Source organism: Mobula birostris, chromosome 26, assembly GCF_030028105.1.
Source record: "Mobula birostris isolate sMobBir1 chromosome 26, sMobBir1.hap1, whole genome shotgun sequence".
Lineage (NCBI taxonomy): Eukaryota > Metazoa > Chordata > Chondrichthyes > Myliobatiformes > Myliobatidae > Mobula > Mobula birostris.
In genome coordinates, this window is record NC_092395.1 from 37,843,273 (window position 1) to 37,860,806 (window position 17,534).

General features: G+C 41.3%; 1 protein-coding gene across 2 annotated transcripts in view; it reads left to right on the forward strand.

The window, feature by feature from the left end:
- Window positions 1-386: 386 nt before the first annotated feature.
- LOC140188005 (signal-transducing adaptor protein 1-like) overlaps window positions 387-17,534 on the forward strand; it is a 41,649-nt gene continuing 24,501 nt past the window's right edge. For both annotated transcript variants that reach the window (XM_072243876.1, XM_072243877.1), the window contains exons 1-4: window positions 387-553; window positions 10,916-10,987; window positions 16,244-16,360; window positions 17,431-17,487. In XM_072243876.1, coding sequence (XP_072099977.1) covers window positions 464-553; window positions 10,916-10,987; window positions 16,244-16,360; window positions 17,431-17,487 — 336 coding nt within the window. In that variant the 5' untranslated portion in view covers window positions 387-463. The remainder of the gene's footprint in view (window positions 554-10,915; window positions 10,988-16,243; window positions 16,361-17,430; window positions 17,488-17,534) is intronic.

The window sequence follows — 17,534 nt, forward strand, 5'->3', positions numbered from 1 at the left end:
TAGCAGAATTATCAGAAGTGGCAGGAAGATTTTTTTTCCCATAACGTATGGTTGTGTCTGTACTAATAGAGACCAATACATTCGTGGCGTTGAAAATGGAGCTGACTATGTATTTTTACTTTTTTGGCAGAACTATTGAGAAAGGACAGGACAGGAATTGCCTGGACTGCGTTTATCAGTATTGGCCTTACGTGCTGTAACATTCCCGCGATTTTGCAATTCTGTAATCTATTCACGTGAATTTAGTATCAATAATCCGTGTAATGACAGGATTGTTTTGGTAGCAGCCTCGCAAATTCCCCTGATCCAATCAATGTTAAGGGGGGCGGGGCTCACCTTGATTCATTTTTCCTTGAGGGGGCAAGGATTAACCTTTATAAAGTTCACTCTTCCCGCAGCAGGCATTCACTCAATCGTCCTTTCCGCTTCGAGAAGATTGGCTGCTTCCACTAACGCAACCAGCATGTCATCCCTGAGACCAGCAAGGCAAAGAGTTTTCCTTGACCCGGGTTACTACAGCGGTTACTTAGAAAAACTGGAGACAAAAAGCCAGGTAAATGCACTTCTTATCGATCTATTATAATTCCAGTATCGCATTTTTTTTTGCGCGATGATTTTTATATTAATACACATGAGATAATATTCTAAAATATCTGGCGCTTTTGAAAGTATATTGCAACTTCGGTGTTCTCTCGTCGATTTAGCCTTTTGATGCCAAGTTTTTGCCAAGGTTTTTATTTTTGGGTAGTGTAGGAAGTAATTGCCTTAAGTCTGGAAAGGTTAAACCCTCCCCTGGAAACTCGATTGTTGGGGGTGAGATATGCCCTGGTGCTTTGCTCGGTGCTTTGCTCAGTGCTTGGCTTGTTGCCTGGCAAGTCACCTGAAAGAACGCAAGCATTTAAATTTGGTAATACAACTAACGAGATCAAAGTCCATGAATTTCTCTGGGCTTTTTGCTTCTATTTCGTACACTATTCGACAGTTCAAGCGCCGTTGTTTTTGTTTCGCTCGTAAAACGACATTCAGCTCCTTAAGCAACTTATTTCAATAGAGAAAAAATTAAAAGTATTCTACTTATAATCTTGGCCATATCTCGGGGAGTCCTTTTCTGGTTAAAGTCCAGATTTCTCTGATTCCTTCAGTCTCCAGGTGCTTTTTTAAATGTGATGGGAAGGTCATTCTTAACTTTTTCTGGGGGGGGGGACGTAAGTTTGGAATCTGAGTATCATTGGCTTGTTGGACCATTTGAAAGTCAAAGACATTTATTGGTGGGTCAGTGTCCCAATGTTTGCCATGGCTGGTGTAGCGAGATTTGAAATAGGAACTCTCGGTTATCGACCAATTGATGTAAACATTGCAACACTACCTTCCCTCAATTAAGAGAAATGGTAAAGGCGGTATGATAGAACAGTGGTCTTACTCCTGTGACGCAGATCTGATCTTGACCTCTGGTGCTGTCTGTGTGGAGTTTGCACATTCTCCTTGTGACTGTATAGTTTCCCCTAGGTACTTTGATTTCCAACTACATCCCAAAGATGTTCTTGTAGAATAATCGGCCACTGTGAATTACCCCTCAGTGTAATAAAAGGCAAAAATTTTGATTCAGTGCATAGTGGTTACTAGCAATGCAAATTGAACTGGAATAAGTGAATAATTAGGAGTAAGAACAAATACAGAATGAGTTGAACAGGGAAGAGTAGGTGACCAGACTAATGAACCATTTTTAAAAAAAATGTTGTTATAACAGCATTTCAGAAAGAAAATTAGGCATAGGCCCCTTTTGCTTTATCAATCTTCTGTTTTCAACACACTAAATCCCTAAATATTCATCCTTTGCTTCTGATTTGGCTGTTAATCATTGTTAGTGGCCCCAATGATCTCCTGTGACAGCATTTTATTTCTAATTCTATGAACCTTCCTTCCTCTCTCCTCTTGCTCATCTCCCCCTGATCTCTGTACTGTTTGTTCCACCTGCTGTTATGTTTCTCCTTTGCGTCCCAACTTACTGAATTGCTGCTTGCTCAATGATCCGCTCAAGATCTTAGCTTACTGTGCCAATCCTTTTCTTACTTTGGAAGGATTCCCATTTACTTATTACAGTGATGCTATTGTTCAAACTGACTCACTGGTTGCTAGAAGGACAGAAGTCAGGGAAAACTTTGAAGCTGCCAAATCATTAAGGCCGTTTGGGATCAATTTGGCTGTTGTCACAGTAAAGCCTAATTTATACTTCTGTGTCAAATGTACGCTGTAGGTACAGTGTACCCTACGCTGTAGGGTGACGTACACCTCCCCAAAAACGTAACTCGCGCATTGCGGCGACGCAGACCGCAACAACTGTGATTGGTCCACTTGGTAGTATCGCATTTCCAGTTGCTTTTCTCCGCCGTGTCTGTACACTGATGCGAAATAAATGGTTGGAGACGATGAACCAAATCGTCAGATCTACCTGCTGACATCCGAAAATATTTGAAATGCATTTCCTCGTCCATGTCTGTCATGAAGAAACTCAACACAGTGGCATAGAAACCCCACTGCCAACTAGCGTTTTGGCGGTGCATTGCAGAGTGATGCAGACAAAACTACGCATGCTCGCTACACAAAAGTATAAAGCGGGCCTACGGCTTAGCCCGTACGCACAAGTATAAATCAGCCTTGACTTTCTGCACTGCACAACTTGCAGTGTCCTGGTGTCCATGCTGCGTGATGCAGGCAAGAATCAGATCATAGCTCGTGAAACCTTAGGTTTTTCCCACTGATTCTAAATGTCTCTGCCTAGTAACTTTCCACAATAGCAGAGAAATATTGCTAATCATTTATTGATCTTTTTTGTTTTGTATTATTACATCATTCATTTTAAATGATATTCAACTTGTGTAAATTAATTAAGACATTAACATTAATGTGTTTTAAGGTGTTCTGTGCATTTAATGCTCTATGGTATAGTGCAAGTGCTCCTGCAAGCATGAGATACTGGAACAAATGGACTGGTCTCCATCAGGATGATCCATACCACTATATTATCAAATGGTAACTAGGCAATGACCCATGTGACGGAGGTTAACAGGGCTACACAGAAGAATACGGGTTATTTTCCAGATTATTGAATTGAAACTGCCTAATGATATTATTACTACTGTCTTCCATGACTAAGCTGATGAGGAAGGTCAATGAGGTAGTACCTACGTGAGTTAAATATATCCTTTTTCTACATGTATGCCTTGGCAATGCTTTATGTTGTGAGCAGTGCTGATTGTCACAGTCACTTGTCTGAGAGCAGTTAGCTCCAATGCATTGGTTACTGCATGGACTGGGGCATCACTGCAGAAATTCTTTGAAGCAGCCTGGGATTAATTACTTTTAAAAGTTTCAGCAATGGTTTCCTCTATCATATAAATGTGGGTGTTTCCTGGTAACTCCTGCAATCACTTATCCATGGTTATCCTCAAGAAGGATGTGAATCTTTCAGTCTAGACTTGACAATATGATATCAACGTCCACACCACATTGTTGTCAGGTGGTCCTATCCATAACAAGAGACAGGCTTTATTTCTCCTAGTTTCGCCGGTCTTTAAAGACATCGTCTTTACTTGGCCCCTTTTTCTTACCGACATCTTGGACAGGAGTTAGTGAAAGGAATCCCAGGATTTTCATCCACTGGCAACCTTTAACTCAGTAACGTCCATCTTGGTAGGAAACCAGGAAGTGGTGATTTTGCCACAATCATTTTTTAAGTGGTGCGCTGTTGCCTGCTAAGTCAACATGAGCGGGGTGTGTCCAAGTGTGTCTTGAAATGTGTCAAGATTGAGACTGTCAATTCTGACTTCCTGCATAAACCTAAACATGGAAAGTGATCAGAAGGGTGGACTGAAAGTTCAAAGTCCTGAAAACAACTACCAGTGGAATGATCAATATCAACTGATTCAGCAAAGGTTGCAGGTGTGATTCATTCGTCTGTGTCGCACTGAGCTAATGACTGTAACTTGGCTGTTTGTGTATATTCAACATCTTTGAGCAATCCATCTTTTTCTTTGTTATGACTGTCTCAGTATTTCCCCCCCCCCCCCCCCCGAATTCTTGGAATGCCTCGGTCATGGGCTGAATTAAATGTTAATAATACCACCATATCTGGGATGAATTTAACACCCATTCCTTTTTCCAGATTTTTTTTTACCTTTCCTATGAAGATAGGTGGAGGGGGGTAGGTAGTTTTGAAGAAGCAGAGAGGCTCCAGAAGGACTTGGACAGATTAAGAGAATGGGCAGGTGGAATGCAGAGTTGGGAAGTGTAAGCAGAAGAAATGAAAGGCTTGACTATTTTCTAAGTGGACAGAAAATACAGTAAACTGAGGTGCAAATGCACTTAGGGGCCCTGTTCAGGATTCCCTAAAGGTTAATTTGCAGGTTGCGTCTGCGGTAAGGAAGCCGAATGCAATGTTAGTATTCATTTCAGGAGGACTAGAATATAAAAGCAAGGATGTAATGGTGAGACTTTCTAAAGCACTGGCGAGGCCTCGATTGGAGTATTATGAGCAGCTTTGCACCCTTTATCTTTGAAAGATGTGCTGAAACTGGAGAGGGTTCAAAAGAGGTTCACGAAAATTATTCCAAGCTCCATTGGCTTGAAGAGCGTTTGATCACTGACCTAATTGAAACTTTATGAATAATGAAAGGCCTTGATAGAGTGGATGTTACCTATGGTGGGAGTGTGTCAGATCAGAGGACACAGCATCGGAATAGAGGGGTGCTCTTTTAGAACAGAGATGAGGAGGAATTTCTTTAGCCAGAGTGTGGTGAACCTGTGGAATTCTTTGCCACAGACAACTTTGGAGGCTAAGTCTTTACTTATATTTAAGGCAGAGGTTGATAGGTTCTTGATTGGCCAGGGTGTGAGGGGATATGGGGAGATGGCAGGCGGTCGGGTCTGAGAAGAAAACTGGGTTAGCCATGATGAAATGACAGTGCAGACCTGATGGGCCAAATGGCCTAATTCTGCTTGTCTTATGGCCTTAATGGTTGACGGTAGATGGCATTAGGAAGAATTTTTAAGAGTTTAATCCTTTTTTAAAAATTTTTTTTTGGCATGTGCGTGCGTGTGCAGCTGTGCGTGCGTCCATGCGTGTGCGATGTTGGCGGGACGATGTCTTTTTCATGCCTTTACAAGGCGCGGAGAGAGAGAGAGACTTTGTGGCGTGCCACTCTTCACACAGACATTTCGCAGTATTTTTCCCCTTTATTTTACGAGATCGAGTTGCGATCTTGATACTCAACCTGGCACAGATGGAAAGCGTACTGGGGAGCAGCCCTGACTGTGTTCGAACCCGGGAACATCCGTTCCAGAGTCCGGCACTGATGTCATTGCGCCACCAGCCAGCCCAGAATGAATTTAATCCTTCTAATGCAGAAGTGGGTTGGGGTGGTAATTGCTTTTGAGATTATATCGGATATGGGTTTTGCTGATTTTAATTGACTGAAGAAAACCCTAAGTCCCACTTGCATTTCTCTTTTCATTCCAAAACTTCCAGAATTATACTCACACCATCCAAAATTAAATCGTCTTCAATTATTTTCCCTTCAATGTTCACATGCATTAAAGATCAAAAGAAAACTGTAATTAAAATCTGAAAATGCTTAAAACAGTAGCTCAGGCAACATCAGTGGAAAGAGGGGGAAAAAAAAAGTTAATGTTTCAGATCCAAGACTGTCAGAACGTCACTTTCGGACACTAAGTGACTGATATAGTAGAGGTTTGACCAATACTGTCAAGATATTGAGCTGTTAATGCTGTTATAAATGTTTTTGTATGGTTAGTTGTAGAATTTGAATAAGTAGTTCACAAAATGTTAATAAGGATAAATAGCCAGCTTTCAATTCTAAAAAAGTTTAGTTCTCCAAAGATTTGGGTGTTTGTCTTTTCTATAACTGCAGAACTTCCCTAGTACACCAGTGGATGTCAGTCTGGATTATATTGACAAAATCTCCGCACTGCGATTTAAATCCAGACCTGGTTGAGAAACAAAGTTTAGAGTATAGTAGTATACGGTCTAAGTGGTATGCAGCAAGTGAAGCAATCTTACCAAAATATTTTATCAATATTATAAAAAAAATTCTTGCGTTTATATAAAATGTCACTCATTCTTTTCATTTTTTAAAAAGTCTCCTTCCTTGTAACTTAATCATCAGATACCAGAAATCAATTTGATCCAAAGTTTCTTGTTTACCTTTAATAAGATGTGTCATAAAACTATCTGGACTGGCATCATTTTTGACATAAGTTGACATTTGGCCAGAAGTGAGAATATTTGTGTTGGAACAGCTCAGTTACTGTAAGTACATTTTACTTCCTGATGTCAATACATATGATACATTGGCATAGATGCAACCAAATGTACTTGACTATGTCTGTCCACACAAGCATACAAAGCAACAACCTGCTTTTACATAGCATGTATTTCAATACCTTTTTGTTCGCTCTCTGGTCCTCTTTTAAAAACTTCATGTTTGGAATCTGAATTCAAATTAGCCAGAACTGATGAGATGGTAATCTTTGCAGCGTGCTGGTCAGGAAGGTACTATGTGACTGGAATCTTCAAGTGGCCTCTATTTAGTTCTGAAGTAACACTTGAATATCAGAAAAAAAAATCTGAGTGCAATGAAAAAAAACTGATGCAGAATTCTTCTGACATGGAACAGGACAACTGGTCTGTGAGGAATGTCACATTAGAACAATGGTGAGACTGGGAACGTATTGATGGCTGATGTACAGGGACTCATCTGTATCCAGGCTTGGTAAATTTGCTCCATCAGCACCCAGTGCTGATATCAGACAGCAAAATTGGCAGATTTGGAAAGTTAAGAAATTATTGCATGTTTACAGTAAGTGGTTTACCACCAGTGTCTTGTGATGAAAGCAAAAAACACACAATATACTGATGGTGAAAATCAGAAATAAAATCAAATGTTGGAAACATTCAGCAGGTTACACAATATATGTACTGAAAGTAAAGCTAGCTTTTCAATTCCCTCAATCAAAAATCATCTCGATGTATTCCTTACTTTCACCCTCTCCTGACAGAAACGCTGAGCACATTGCAGCATTTTTGATTATTGACTTCAGTTGGAAAAAATGACATCTTTTCAAGGTATTCGTCTATCATTGTGAGACACGGATGCCTTTGGGTGTGAAATATTTAGCTTGCCTAATACCTTGTTTACCTGCATGGGTTCATGTTGACGGATGGACTGGAAGAACCATTTGTTCATTTTCGGGATCTAGGCGTTGCCAGTCAGACTACATTTTATTGCCTAAGCCTAATTGTTTTTGTATCGGTAGTACATTGTCTTCTTGAATCACTAGAGTCCTTCTGCTGAAAGTAGTTCAGTAATGCTATTCAGGAAGGAATTCTAGCTATTCAGGAAGGAATTGCTGCATTTCACCCAGCAATGATGAAGGAGCAGCAATGTAGATGGCATGTTGTGTGACGTTGGAAGGGGACCCACAGTTGTTGCTCTTTCTGTGTCTGCTGGCCTTTCACTTCTTACTAGTAGAAGTCCCCACTTCCATTCTCCAGCTATACCCACCCCTTCCCATCTCTATAGAGTTATAGAGGTCAGAAACGGGTCCTTTGGCTCATTTGGTGCATACCAACTAAGATTCCCACAGCCCTGTAAACCTTTCCTGTCCATGTTATCTGTCCAGGTGCCTTTTAAATGTTGTTAATGTACTTGCCTCAACCACTTGCTCCGGCAATTCATTCCTAGGTGGGAAAAAAGTTGCCCCTTGGGTTGTTGTTAAATCTTTCATATCTTACTATAAACCCTTGCCCTCTTGGGTTTTGATTCCCTAACCCTGGGGGAAAACACTGTGTGCATTGACTCTCTGCATGCCCCTCATGGTTTTACACACCTTCAAGTTTCCCCCTCATTCTCCTATATTCTCTGACGTCTGTCCCAATTTGAAGTTCTTTTAAATTGAGGCTTAAAACTTCTTTCACTTTAGCTTTTAATTAGAATCTTCTGCACTGTAACTTTCGTTCCTTTTTTATAATTTATTTATCATATCTATTTTTGTGTGATTTTATTCTCTTTTATAAGGTCTGAACTTTGATGTTTGATTTTTATATCTTGTTCTATGTAAAGCACTTTGAACTGCTTTGCGTTTGAGAAGTGCTACACAAATAAATGCATTGCCTTACATTCTCCTGAAGACAGTTCCAACCGGCTCACCCTCTCTCTGTAACTCAGTCCCAGCAACAACCTGGTAAATCTCCACCTTAATAAATACTGCCAAGGCAAGCAGGAAAAACTGAAGATAAATAAGATAAGTACAATTGATTTCTGCCATTCAGTGGATTACTAACATAACCACAGGATTTGCATTGGGTTCAAACTCCTTTTAAATTTTAAAAACAAGTTAACTATTCCTAACCAAAAACAAATTCAATAGTATGCAGTAACCAAATAATCATCACTGTTAGAACTAGAAATTGAATGGCAAATATAACCATTCCCTCCTTGACTGAAACACTATGGAAATGGTTTAAGTGTTTGTTCATGAGTGATCACACACTATCAGAATCCTGGGTGTATTTCTACTGGAAGGGATATCTTTCTCATTTATTCATGCATGTTGCTGACAAGTCTGAGATGTATTGTCCACCTGTAATCTCCACTGAGGTTTTGGCCTTTTCAGAAGGTGGTTAACAATCAATGATACTGTACATGATGTCATACTATAGTCAAGGGCAGCAGGATTTTCTCTTGAAGGATGTTAGTGAAGCAGATTTGTTTCCTGGAACATTGTATCAGGATATATATCTACACACACATACGCACACACTTATTGTTTGAAACGTGAGGGAGAACAGATCTTTGACAGAGAATCCTAAAAAGTTTAGTATGTGGGTACCACAAGTATTTGAGAAAGCAAAACAGAATGTTGTTGTTTATTATAAGGGGAATTGAATACCGAATTAAGCTAAAGAAGGTGTGGCAAAAATTCACAAGTATGTTACTGAGATTGGAGGGCCAGAGCCACAAGGATTGTCTGGACAGTCTGGGACCCGTTTTCTGGGAGGGAAGGAAACATGTATGGGACATTACACAAGTTTTCAAGGCCATACATGGACAGAGTAGAAAGTCCATCTTTTCCCCTGGTAGGTTTTGAGCAGTGGTTCCCAACCTGGAGTCCACAGACTCCTTGCTTAATGGTATTGCTCCATGACATGAAATAGGTTGGGGATCCCTGGTTTAGAGTGATGTGGACCAAATGCAGGCAAATGGAACTAACACAGGAAGACACATTGGTCCATATGGATCAAATGGGCTGAAGGGCCTGTTTCTGTAATGTGAAACTCAGATTCTTTAACTGTAGCACACTTCCAAGTTTTAAAGGCACTTGTGCGACTTTGGTTCTTCGCATTGTGTTGGTGTTATCTAAAGAAAACTAATGTGTTAGAAGCTGTTTATAGAAGGTTTACTGGATATATCTGCAATGCTTGGGTTATCTTAAGAGAGGAAGTATACTGGAGTTGAGGAAAGTGAGGGCGGATATGAGAAGATGGGTATGGAGAGTATGTTTCCTATAGTGGGAGAATCTAGGAGTAGGGGTCACTTATTAAAATGAAGGAGTCATTCTTTTAAGACTGAGAAGAGATGTTTTTCCTCGGGATTAAGCATCTTCCTCACTGATGTGGGTGTAGACTGTAAATGTATTTTAGGTTGAGGTAGATGGATTCTTGATAAACAAGGAGGTCTGTGGTACTGTGGAATGTGGAGTTGAGTTTGCATTCTCATCAGTCATCATCTTAATTTTATGACAGGAGAGATGGATCCAAATGGCCTTCTCTTGATCACAAAGCATGTGTTTAAAGCCAATAGATTAATCCCTATTTTAATTTTCTGGATAACTTCCTGAGAGGAACTTTCTCTCCTTAAATGTCATGAGCGTCCTAAAGTACAGCACAGAAACAGTCACTACAGATCACCACATCCATGCTGGCCTTGCAATCACCACTAATCCCATTTGTTCCCACACCCTGGATCTGTATCTTCCTATGCCTTGCCTATTTTAGTGCTTGTCTAAATGTCTCTTTAAGAGAGGCAGACTATGGTTCCTCACAAACAGCGGACAAGCACACCATGAAGAGGTCTAAGATTATCGTGTTTTTAAAAAATATAATCAGAGCAAGCAGCTCTTACATTTTCTTTTACCAAATAAGTTTATTTGTCCACCTTTCGGTAAAATGGAGAACTGAGATCAGGTTGGAGGCTAGATTTCTCTTCCTAATCCTTGCTGATTTGGACGATACAGTGTTTACATTGCTATCACTCATAACAAGCACAATGTGTAGTGGGGTATTGCACCGTACAGGCCAACTAACACCCAGTGATTGAACATTATCTGAGATGGCTGACATCAGTTGAGGTGGTGTGGTTGGGGTGCTATAACTGACTGTGGCACCCATGAATTAAATAAATTCAAATGGGCATTCCACTCATTATTATTATTATTTGATGTATTCTACTAAAATGAATACTGTGCAGTATTTCCTGTCCCATAAATATCTCTGGTTCATTCATGGCCTCTTTGGATGAAAGTATTAAAGGTTGATTAGCAACTATGACCCACACTTCGGAAGGATCTGACCCTTTCAGTGGAAGTGGATAGAAAATTGGATAATAGGTCCAAGTCTTGACCCATTTGAAACAGGCCAGGCAGTTTTAAGGTGGACGGAGGATGGTTCCTGTGCTTCAGCAACACGTTTGACCAAAAATAAATTTCAGTTTCCATGGTGATTCTAGTGGCCTAAGTCACTTATTTTCGGTCAGGAGGAGCAAATGACCAAGAAATGCGGGGGAGGAACTTAAGGGAGAATGAATTGTGCCTCTCTTTAACGTGCAATTTCTTTTGGCAGAAATTCAAGAAGTACTGGACTGTGCTGAGAGGGAACGAGCTGTTCTTCCAGATGACCAGCCGTGATCCAACGGTAGGTCACTGTGTGCTTTGGCAAGCTACTGCCTGCAATATTCATTTTGTAGAAGTCTCAGTAAACCCCAGCATTGTTTGGTTTTCCCTTTTGTGGTTGCAGTGAGAAGGTGAGAGATGGCTGTGAGGGGGTGTGGAAGTAAGGGATCTTTATTGACTTGCCAAGTTGGAGGCTAACCAGTATCTATCTTACCTTCCTCCTGGACTGGTTATCATTTTATTTGCTATTTGATTATAATTGCTGAAGACACTGGGTTGGTCTTAGAAGGGAAGTTTTAAAGATAACTACAATTCAACTGTTCCAACACATTTGAGCCCATCCATTAATCCCAGAAACATGTTGATACTTCTGTATTTTCTTGTTAGATTCCTAATACATCAACTCTACAAGATGGTTTTATTAAGAACAACACTCAGGAAGATTTGTACAATTTAATCAGGCTAAATTGGAGAGGAGTCCAGAATCAGGCTTAGTATCACTGGTAGTGAAATTCATGTAGTGAAATTTGTTTTGCAGCAGCAGTACATTGCAATACGTAATAATAAATGCTACAAATTACAATACATATTTACAAAAAAGAAAATTAAATTAAAGCAGTTCAAAAGAGGGAAAGGACAAAGATAAATGAGTTCATTGTGCATTCACAGATCTGAGGGCAGAGGGGAAGAAGCTAAAAAGTTGAGTGTGTCTCTTCAGATTCACCTTAATGGTAGCAACAAGAAGATGACATGTTCTGGGTGATGTGGGTCCTTAATGATGGATGCTGCCTTTTTGAGGTATTGCCTTATGGAAGCATTCTGGATGCTTTCCATTTCTGATCCCTCTGAGCACTGGTGTAGGTTCCCCTTCTAAAAGTCCACAATCATTTCCTTGGTCTTACTGATGTTGAGTGCAAGGTTGTTGCTGTGAGACCACTCAACCAGCAGATCTACCTTGCTCCTGTATGCCTCCTCATCATATGAAATTCTGCCAATAGTTGTGCCTTGAGCAAGTTTATAGATGGCATTTGAGCTGTGCCTAGCCATAGAATCGTGGGTGTAGAGAGTGGAGCAGTGAGCTCAGCGTACGTCCTTGAGCTCCGCCTGTGTTGATTGTCAATGAAGAAGAGATGGTGTTTCCGATCCACACAGACTGTGCTCTCCTGGTGAGGAAGTCAAGCATTCAGTTGCAGAGGGAGGCACAGAGGCCCAGGTTTTGGAACTCATTGATTAGAACTGAGGGTATGATTGTGTTGAACACTCAGCTGTAGTCAATAAACAGCAGCCTGATATAGGTATTAATATTGACCAGGTGATCCAAAGTTGAATGGAGAACCAGTGAGATTGTAAATGTGGTGATAGACCAATTGCAACAGGTCCATGTCCTTGCTTAGGCAGGAGTTGATTCTGGCCAACCTCTCGAAGCACGTCAACGCAGTAATTGTGAGTGCCACTGGGTGATAGTTGCTGAGGCAGCTCACCCTGCTTTTGGGCGCTGGTATGATTGTTGCCCTTTTGAAGCAGGTGGGTTCCTTTAACTTCAGCAGTGGAAGACCGGAGATGTTCGGTTGGTTGGCACGGGTTCTCAGAGCCTCACCAGGTAAACCTTCAGGGCCTGATGCTTTGTGAGGGTTCACCCTCTTGAAAGGTATCCTGACGTCAGCCTCCAATACAGAGATCACAGGGTCATCCGATGCTGCAGAGATTTGCACAGACGTAGTTTTATTCTCCCTTTCACAGTGTGCATAAAGGGCGTTGAGTTCATTTAGGACTGAAGCATCACAGCCATTCATGTTATGTTTTGCTTTGTAGGAAGTAATGGCCTGAAAACCCTGCAAGTCCAGGTGTGACGGTATCCCACCTACCTGCCATCTGACTTCAAACCGTTCTTATCTTGGGGTGAAAGAAAACCTTTGGCAGTGATGTCTGTTTCATAAATGAAGCTCTTCTCTTTGAATAGAGCCATTGTTCCAATCTGTTTACAGTAATTTTTGTTCAGGGCCTGTTAGGCAGCAGTGTTTTAAAAAAATGACATGGAGTGTAATTTATATTACAGCAATGACTCTTAAGGGTTAGTGCTGTAGAAAATGAGCTTAAATAGATGCAAGCGTTCAGAGATTTAATCTAATTTGAACCTCCAAGTGCATAGAGTTGGGATTTTGTTGGATTGTTCACCTTATTTCATATTATTACCTCTCAAAAAGTATAGAAGGGAGACTTCAGTCTATTGAATCTATACTGGTTCTCATTCAGTCCCAGCAATTCCGTTCCTTCTGTAATCTGCACTCTTGCACGTGCCACCCCATCTTCTCCCTAGCACTGCTATTTCTATCCACCTGTAATTGGGGTAAGTTGCAGTGGTCAGGTAACATGCCGACCAGCTTGGTGTTTGGGATGTGGGAGGAAACCGGAGTACCTAAAGTTACTAGACAGTTACTAGAGTACGAGCTCTGTACAAGCAACGTCCAAGGTCGCAGCTGAAAATGGGGTTCTGGAGCTGTGACACAGCAGCACTAACTGGAAAGTCCTGTTTCCAAGAGTTATGGAATCGATCCTGTTTGCACTATGTGCTGGATGCTGCTATCTCAATATATTCCCGATGTGATTTGTGAACCTGTGAAATAAAATGGGTGAACCCTGAAAATCCTGGCTTCTATTTGCTGCTTAGAACGTGGAAGATAAAATGTTACAGCACAGTACGTGCCATTCAGGACACTATACTGTACCAACCTTTTGACCTACTCTAAGATCAATCTGTGGTAAACCATATATATGTGTTGTAACTGGGTTACCTGTCTGGACACGCCCCTCTGCTGACTGCTCCTGTGGCTCCTCCCACAGACCCCTGAATAAAGGCCATTGTGCCATTGCTCCTCCTCTCAGTCCAGGGGCAGACGGTCAGCATGCTGGAGGTCACATTTTACTGCTAATAAAAGCCTTTCAGTATTTACTCTGCTTCCATTCTCTTGGAGTTATTGATTGTGATGCACTATCTAACCCTTCCCTCCTACATAGCCCTCCATTTTCCTATCACCCATGTGCTGATCTAAGAGTTTATTAAATGCACCGGTTGTATCCGCCTCTATCACCCCCACTGGCAGAGCTTTCCATGCACCCCCGCATTCTCTGTATGTGTATATATATGTATATGTGTATGTATATATATATATATATATTAAAAAAAAATTGCCTTTCCTAGTCCCTTATACTTAAAATTCTGCTCCCTTGTAGTTGCTATTTCTGTCCTTGGGGGGTGGGGGTGAGAAGTCTCAGGCTAACCACTCTTTGTCTGCGCCTCTTCTCATCTGCACTCGTCTCCTCTGCTCGAAAGTGAAAAGCCCTAACTCGCTCAACCTGCCTTCATAATACATGCCCTCTGGTCAGGGCTGCATACTGATAAATCTCTTGCACCCTCTGCAATGCTTTGACGTCCTCCCTATAATGTGGCGACCAGAATTAGGGGCCTAACAAGGCAATAGAGAAGTATGGACATATTTCTGGGATTAATGGATGGCATTGCAGGATTTTGATTGGATGGACTCGAATTTGTTTGAATGGATTTGGAACCTAACATTTCCTAGCTTGCTTCAGTACAGCCAAACCATGTCAGTTCTGTCTCTATCATTTCCTCTGACACCTTCCCCAAGTGGTCATTTCACCAGAATTCATTTCAAGATTTGGTGAGTGGGCGAACCCCACCTAGTTCTATCTTACCTTGACTTGTGTCACTCTCAGAAGATGAGATCACGACAGGAAATCCTATCAAGACTGGAAAAGTACTATATGAGCTGGTGATTGTGGTATCTCATGAAGGTATTGTACGAAGCTCTGAGCTGAGTTCACCCCCACTCAGCTAAATGTGATCAGCATCACACGTTTGTGTTGTTCCTCTAATTTGACTTCCCCTAGTGGAGCCCAAGAGTGGTTTTCCCTAAAGATCAAAGGTTAGTTTTATTTATCACATGCACATTACTCTGTTTTGATGTGCCAGTAACTTACTGCCCGTTATGCTGCCTGTGTTTAGGGCAGCAATGAAGGTCCTTCACCTCTGGCAGTGTTCAGGGCTTCCTTCATGTCAGTAGCTTCCTCTCAGTATTCACTACTGTCAGTCATGCACCTTCCAAGTGGAGGGTCAGGGATACTGTTGCACTCAAATGCAGAAGGATTCTTTATTGCTGTTTCTGTAACAATTTTGTTTTACTAGTCAGCGTTGTTAACCCTGAGTTGAACCTCTGAACCAGGAGGACTGGTGGACCACTCTTAGTCTGACCTCTACCCTTTGACCTGTTTGGCATTGGTGATCCTGCCAAAGCATAAAGCCCTGACTCCAGCCAGCATAGCTCCCTGGGTCATTTGAGGCATGCAAGCCCCCAAACCACAAGGATCTGGTCCTCTCGGACGATGTACAATTAAAGTTTTACTGTTTTGGTGATGTGATGAGGCTAGCCTGCAAGTGTTGCCCTGATCCTGAAACCAACATAACATGTCCACAACTCACTAATCCCAGCCGTACACCTTTGAAATGTGGGAAGAAACCCACGTGATCATGGGGAGAAAATACAAACTCCTTACAGACTGCGGCAAGAATAGAACCCACTTGGAGTACTGCGTTCAGTTCTGGTCACCTCACTACAGGAAGGATGTGGATGCTACAGAGAGTGCAAAGGAGATTTACAAGGATGTTGCCTGGATTGGAGAGCATGCCTTATGAGAATAGGTTGAGTGAACTTGGCCTTTTCTCCTTGAATTAACGGAGAATGAGAGGTGACTTGATAGAGGTGCATGAGATGATGAAAGGCATGGATCATGCAGATAGCCAGAGGTTTTTTCCAGGGCTGAAATGGCTAACACAAGGGGGCATAGTTTTAAGGTGCTTGGAAGTAGGTACGAGGGGGATGTCAGAGGTAAGTTTTTCACACAGAGTGGTGGGTGCATGAAATGCACTGCCAGTGAAGGTGGTAGAGGCGGATGCAATAGACTCTTAGAGTGGTACATGGAGCTTAAGAGGAACGTGGTAGGGTAATTTGAGGCAGCTTCTGGAGTAGGTTACATGGTCAGCACAATGTTGTGGGCTGAAGGGCCTGTCATGTGCTGTAGATTTTCTATGTTCTATGATCAATGATCTCTGACGCTGTGAAGTGATTACATTACTGTGCTGCCCCATGCTCCTGAAAACAATAGCATTATTTTGTGCTTTTATTCCCAGTAATGTGGGGGAAAAAGTTACATTGTCTTTGCATACTCATTTATAATTTCCAATTTCTGTACTTTTTTTCAGTACATTGAGAAAATCAGTCTTGAGAACTTTGTGTCTGTGGAAAACGATAAGAGCCACAGTAATACCGAACAAAATTCCTTTATACTGAAGCTGAAAACTGGAGAAACAAAGTTTGAGGTAACAGAATGGCCCTGTGCTAAGTTTCATGACTTTTGCCCTATTGGTTCCAATCCTAAGTAAATGTTTATTGTTTATCATAATCAGTGATCTTGCCATTAAAAAAACTAGAGGCAATACAAAGTACAGCAGGTAGCTTTTGTGGAGAGAAGGGAAAATAACGTTTCACATTGATTTCTTGTTAAATTGGAAATGAGGAAAGTAATTTAAAAAAAACTATTTTAAAAATATGGGGGGAGTGAAGAGAACAAAGACAGTCTCCCTGTTCACTTTTCCATCTCTACCAACCATTCCCTATCTTACCGCACTTACCTGGATTTGAAACACCGCTCCTCTTCTCGTCATCCATGCACTCATGAGTCCTTTCAAATGAAGTAGTCTAAAAGACAGATTTTCTCTCTTGACTAATTCTGAAAGAGAAGAAACGAAGACTAAGATTGTCCAGGTGACACATATATCAATGGTGCTGTCTAAGAGAAGTAGATAAGCCTGGTAGTCACAACGGATCTGTTTGTAGGGGGGTGAATGACCTTTGATCTGAACAGAGCAGTTCTAACACAAACAGGATAGGCTGGTTATCTGAAATTAGTGAATTTGATATTGAATGCTAGTTCTGTATTGTATCCAGATAGATGATATTACTTGAGATTGCACTGGACTCTATTGGAAATATAGGAAGGCAAAGAGAGAGAGGGGTTAGTCTGGAGTGGGATAGAGGATCTCCTTGGGGAAAACCCATGGAGTCACCAGGAAAACATGCAAACCACAGACTGCATCAGAAAAGGGTATTGACCTGGGTTGCTGGAGCTTTGAGACAGCAGCGCCAGAGCAGTTATTTCTGTTTTGCTAAAAAGAAGACTAGGGTAATGTAAGAAAGAAAACTTCTTCATAGTTTCCAGATTTTCTGAAGACTACAACGCTTCTCGTTATTGAGGCAAGACTTAACTGTGTAACTATTGAAATACTCTACAACCCTTTCCTGTTTGGAGGGGAAATGTGGAAAGATGACTCTCAAAATAAGACAGCAACCATGTAAAAAGTTACTTAAGTTTGTATTGCTTTCTCCACAGGCAAATAGTTCAGAGGCTCGAGAGCAATGGAAAAGCTACATTTACACAGTTGCAAAGGTATTATCAGTTCTGTTGTCACTTCACTCTCTGCTTTAGTTATCTTA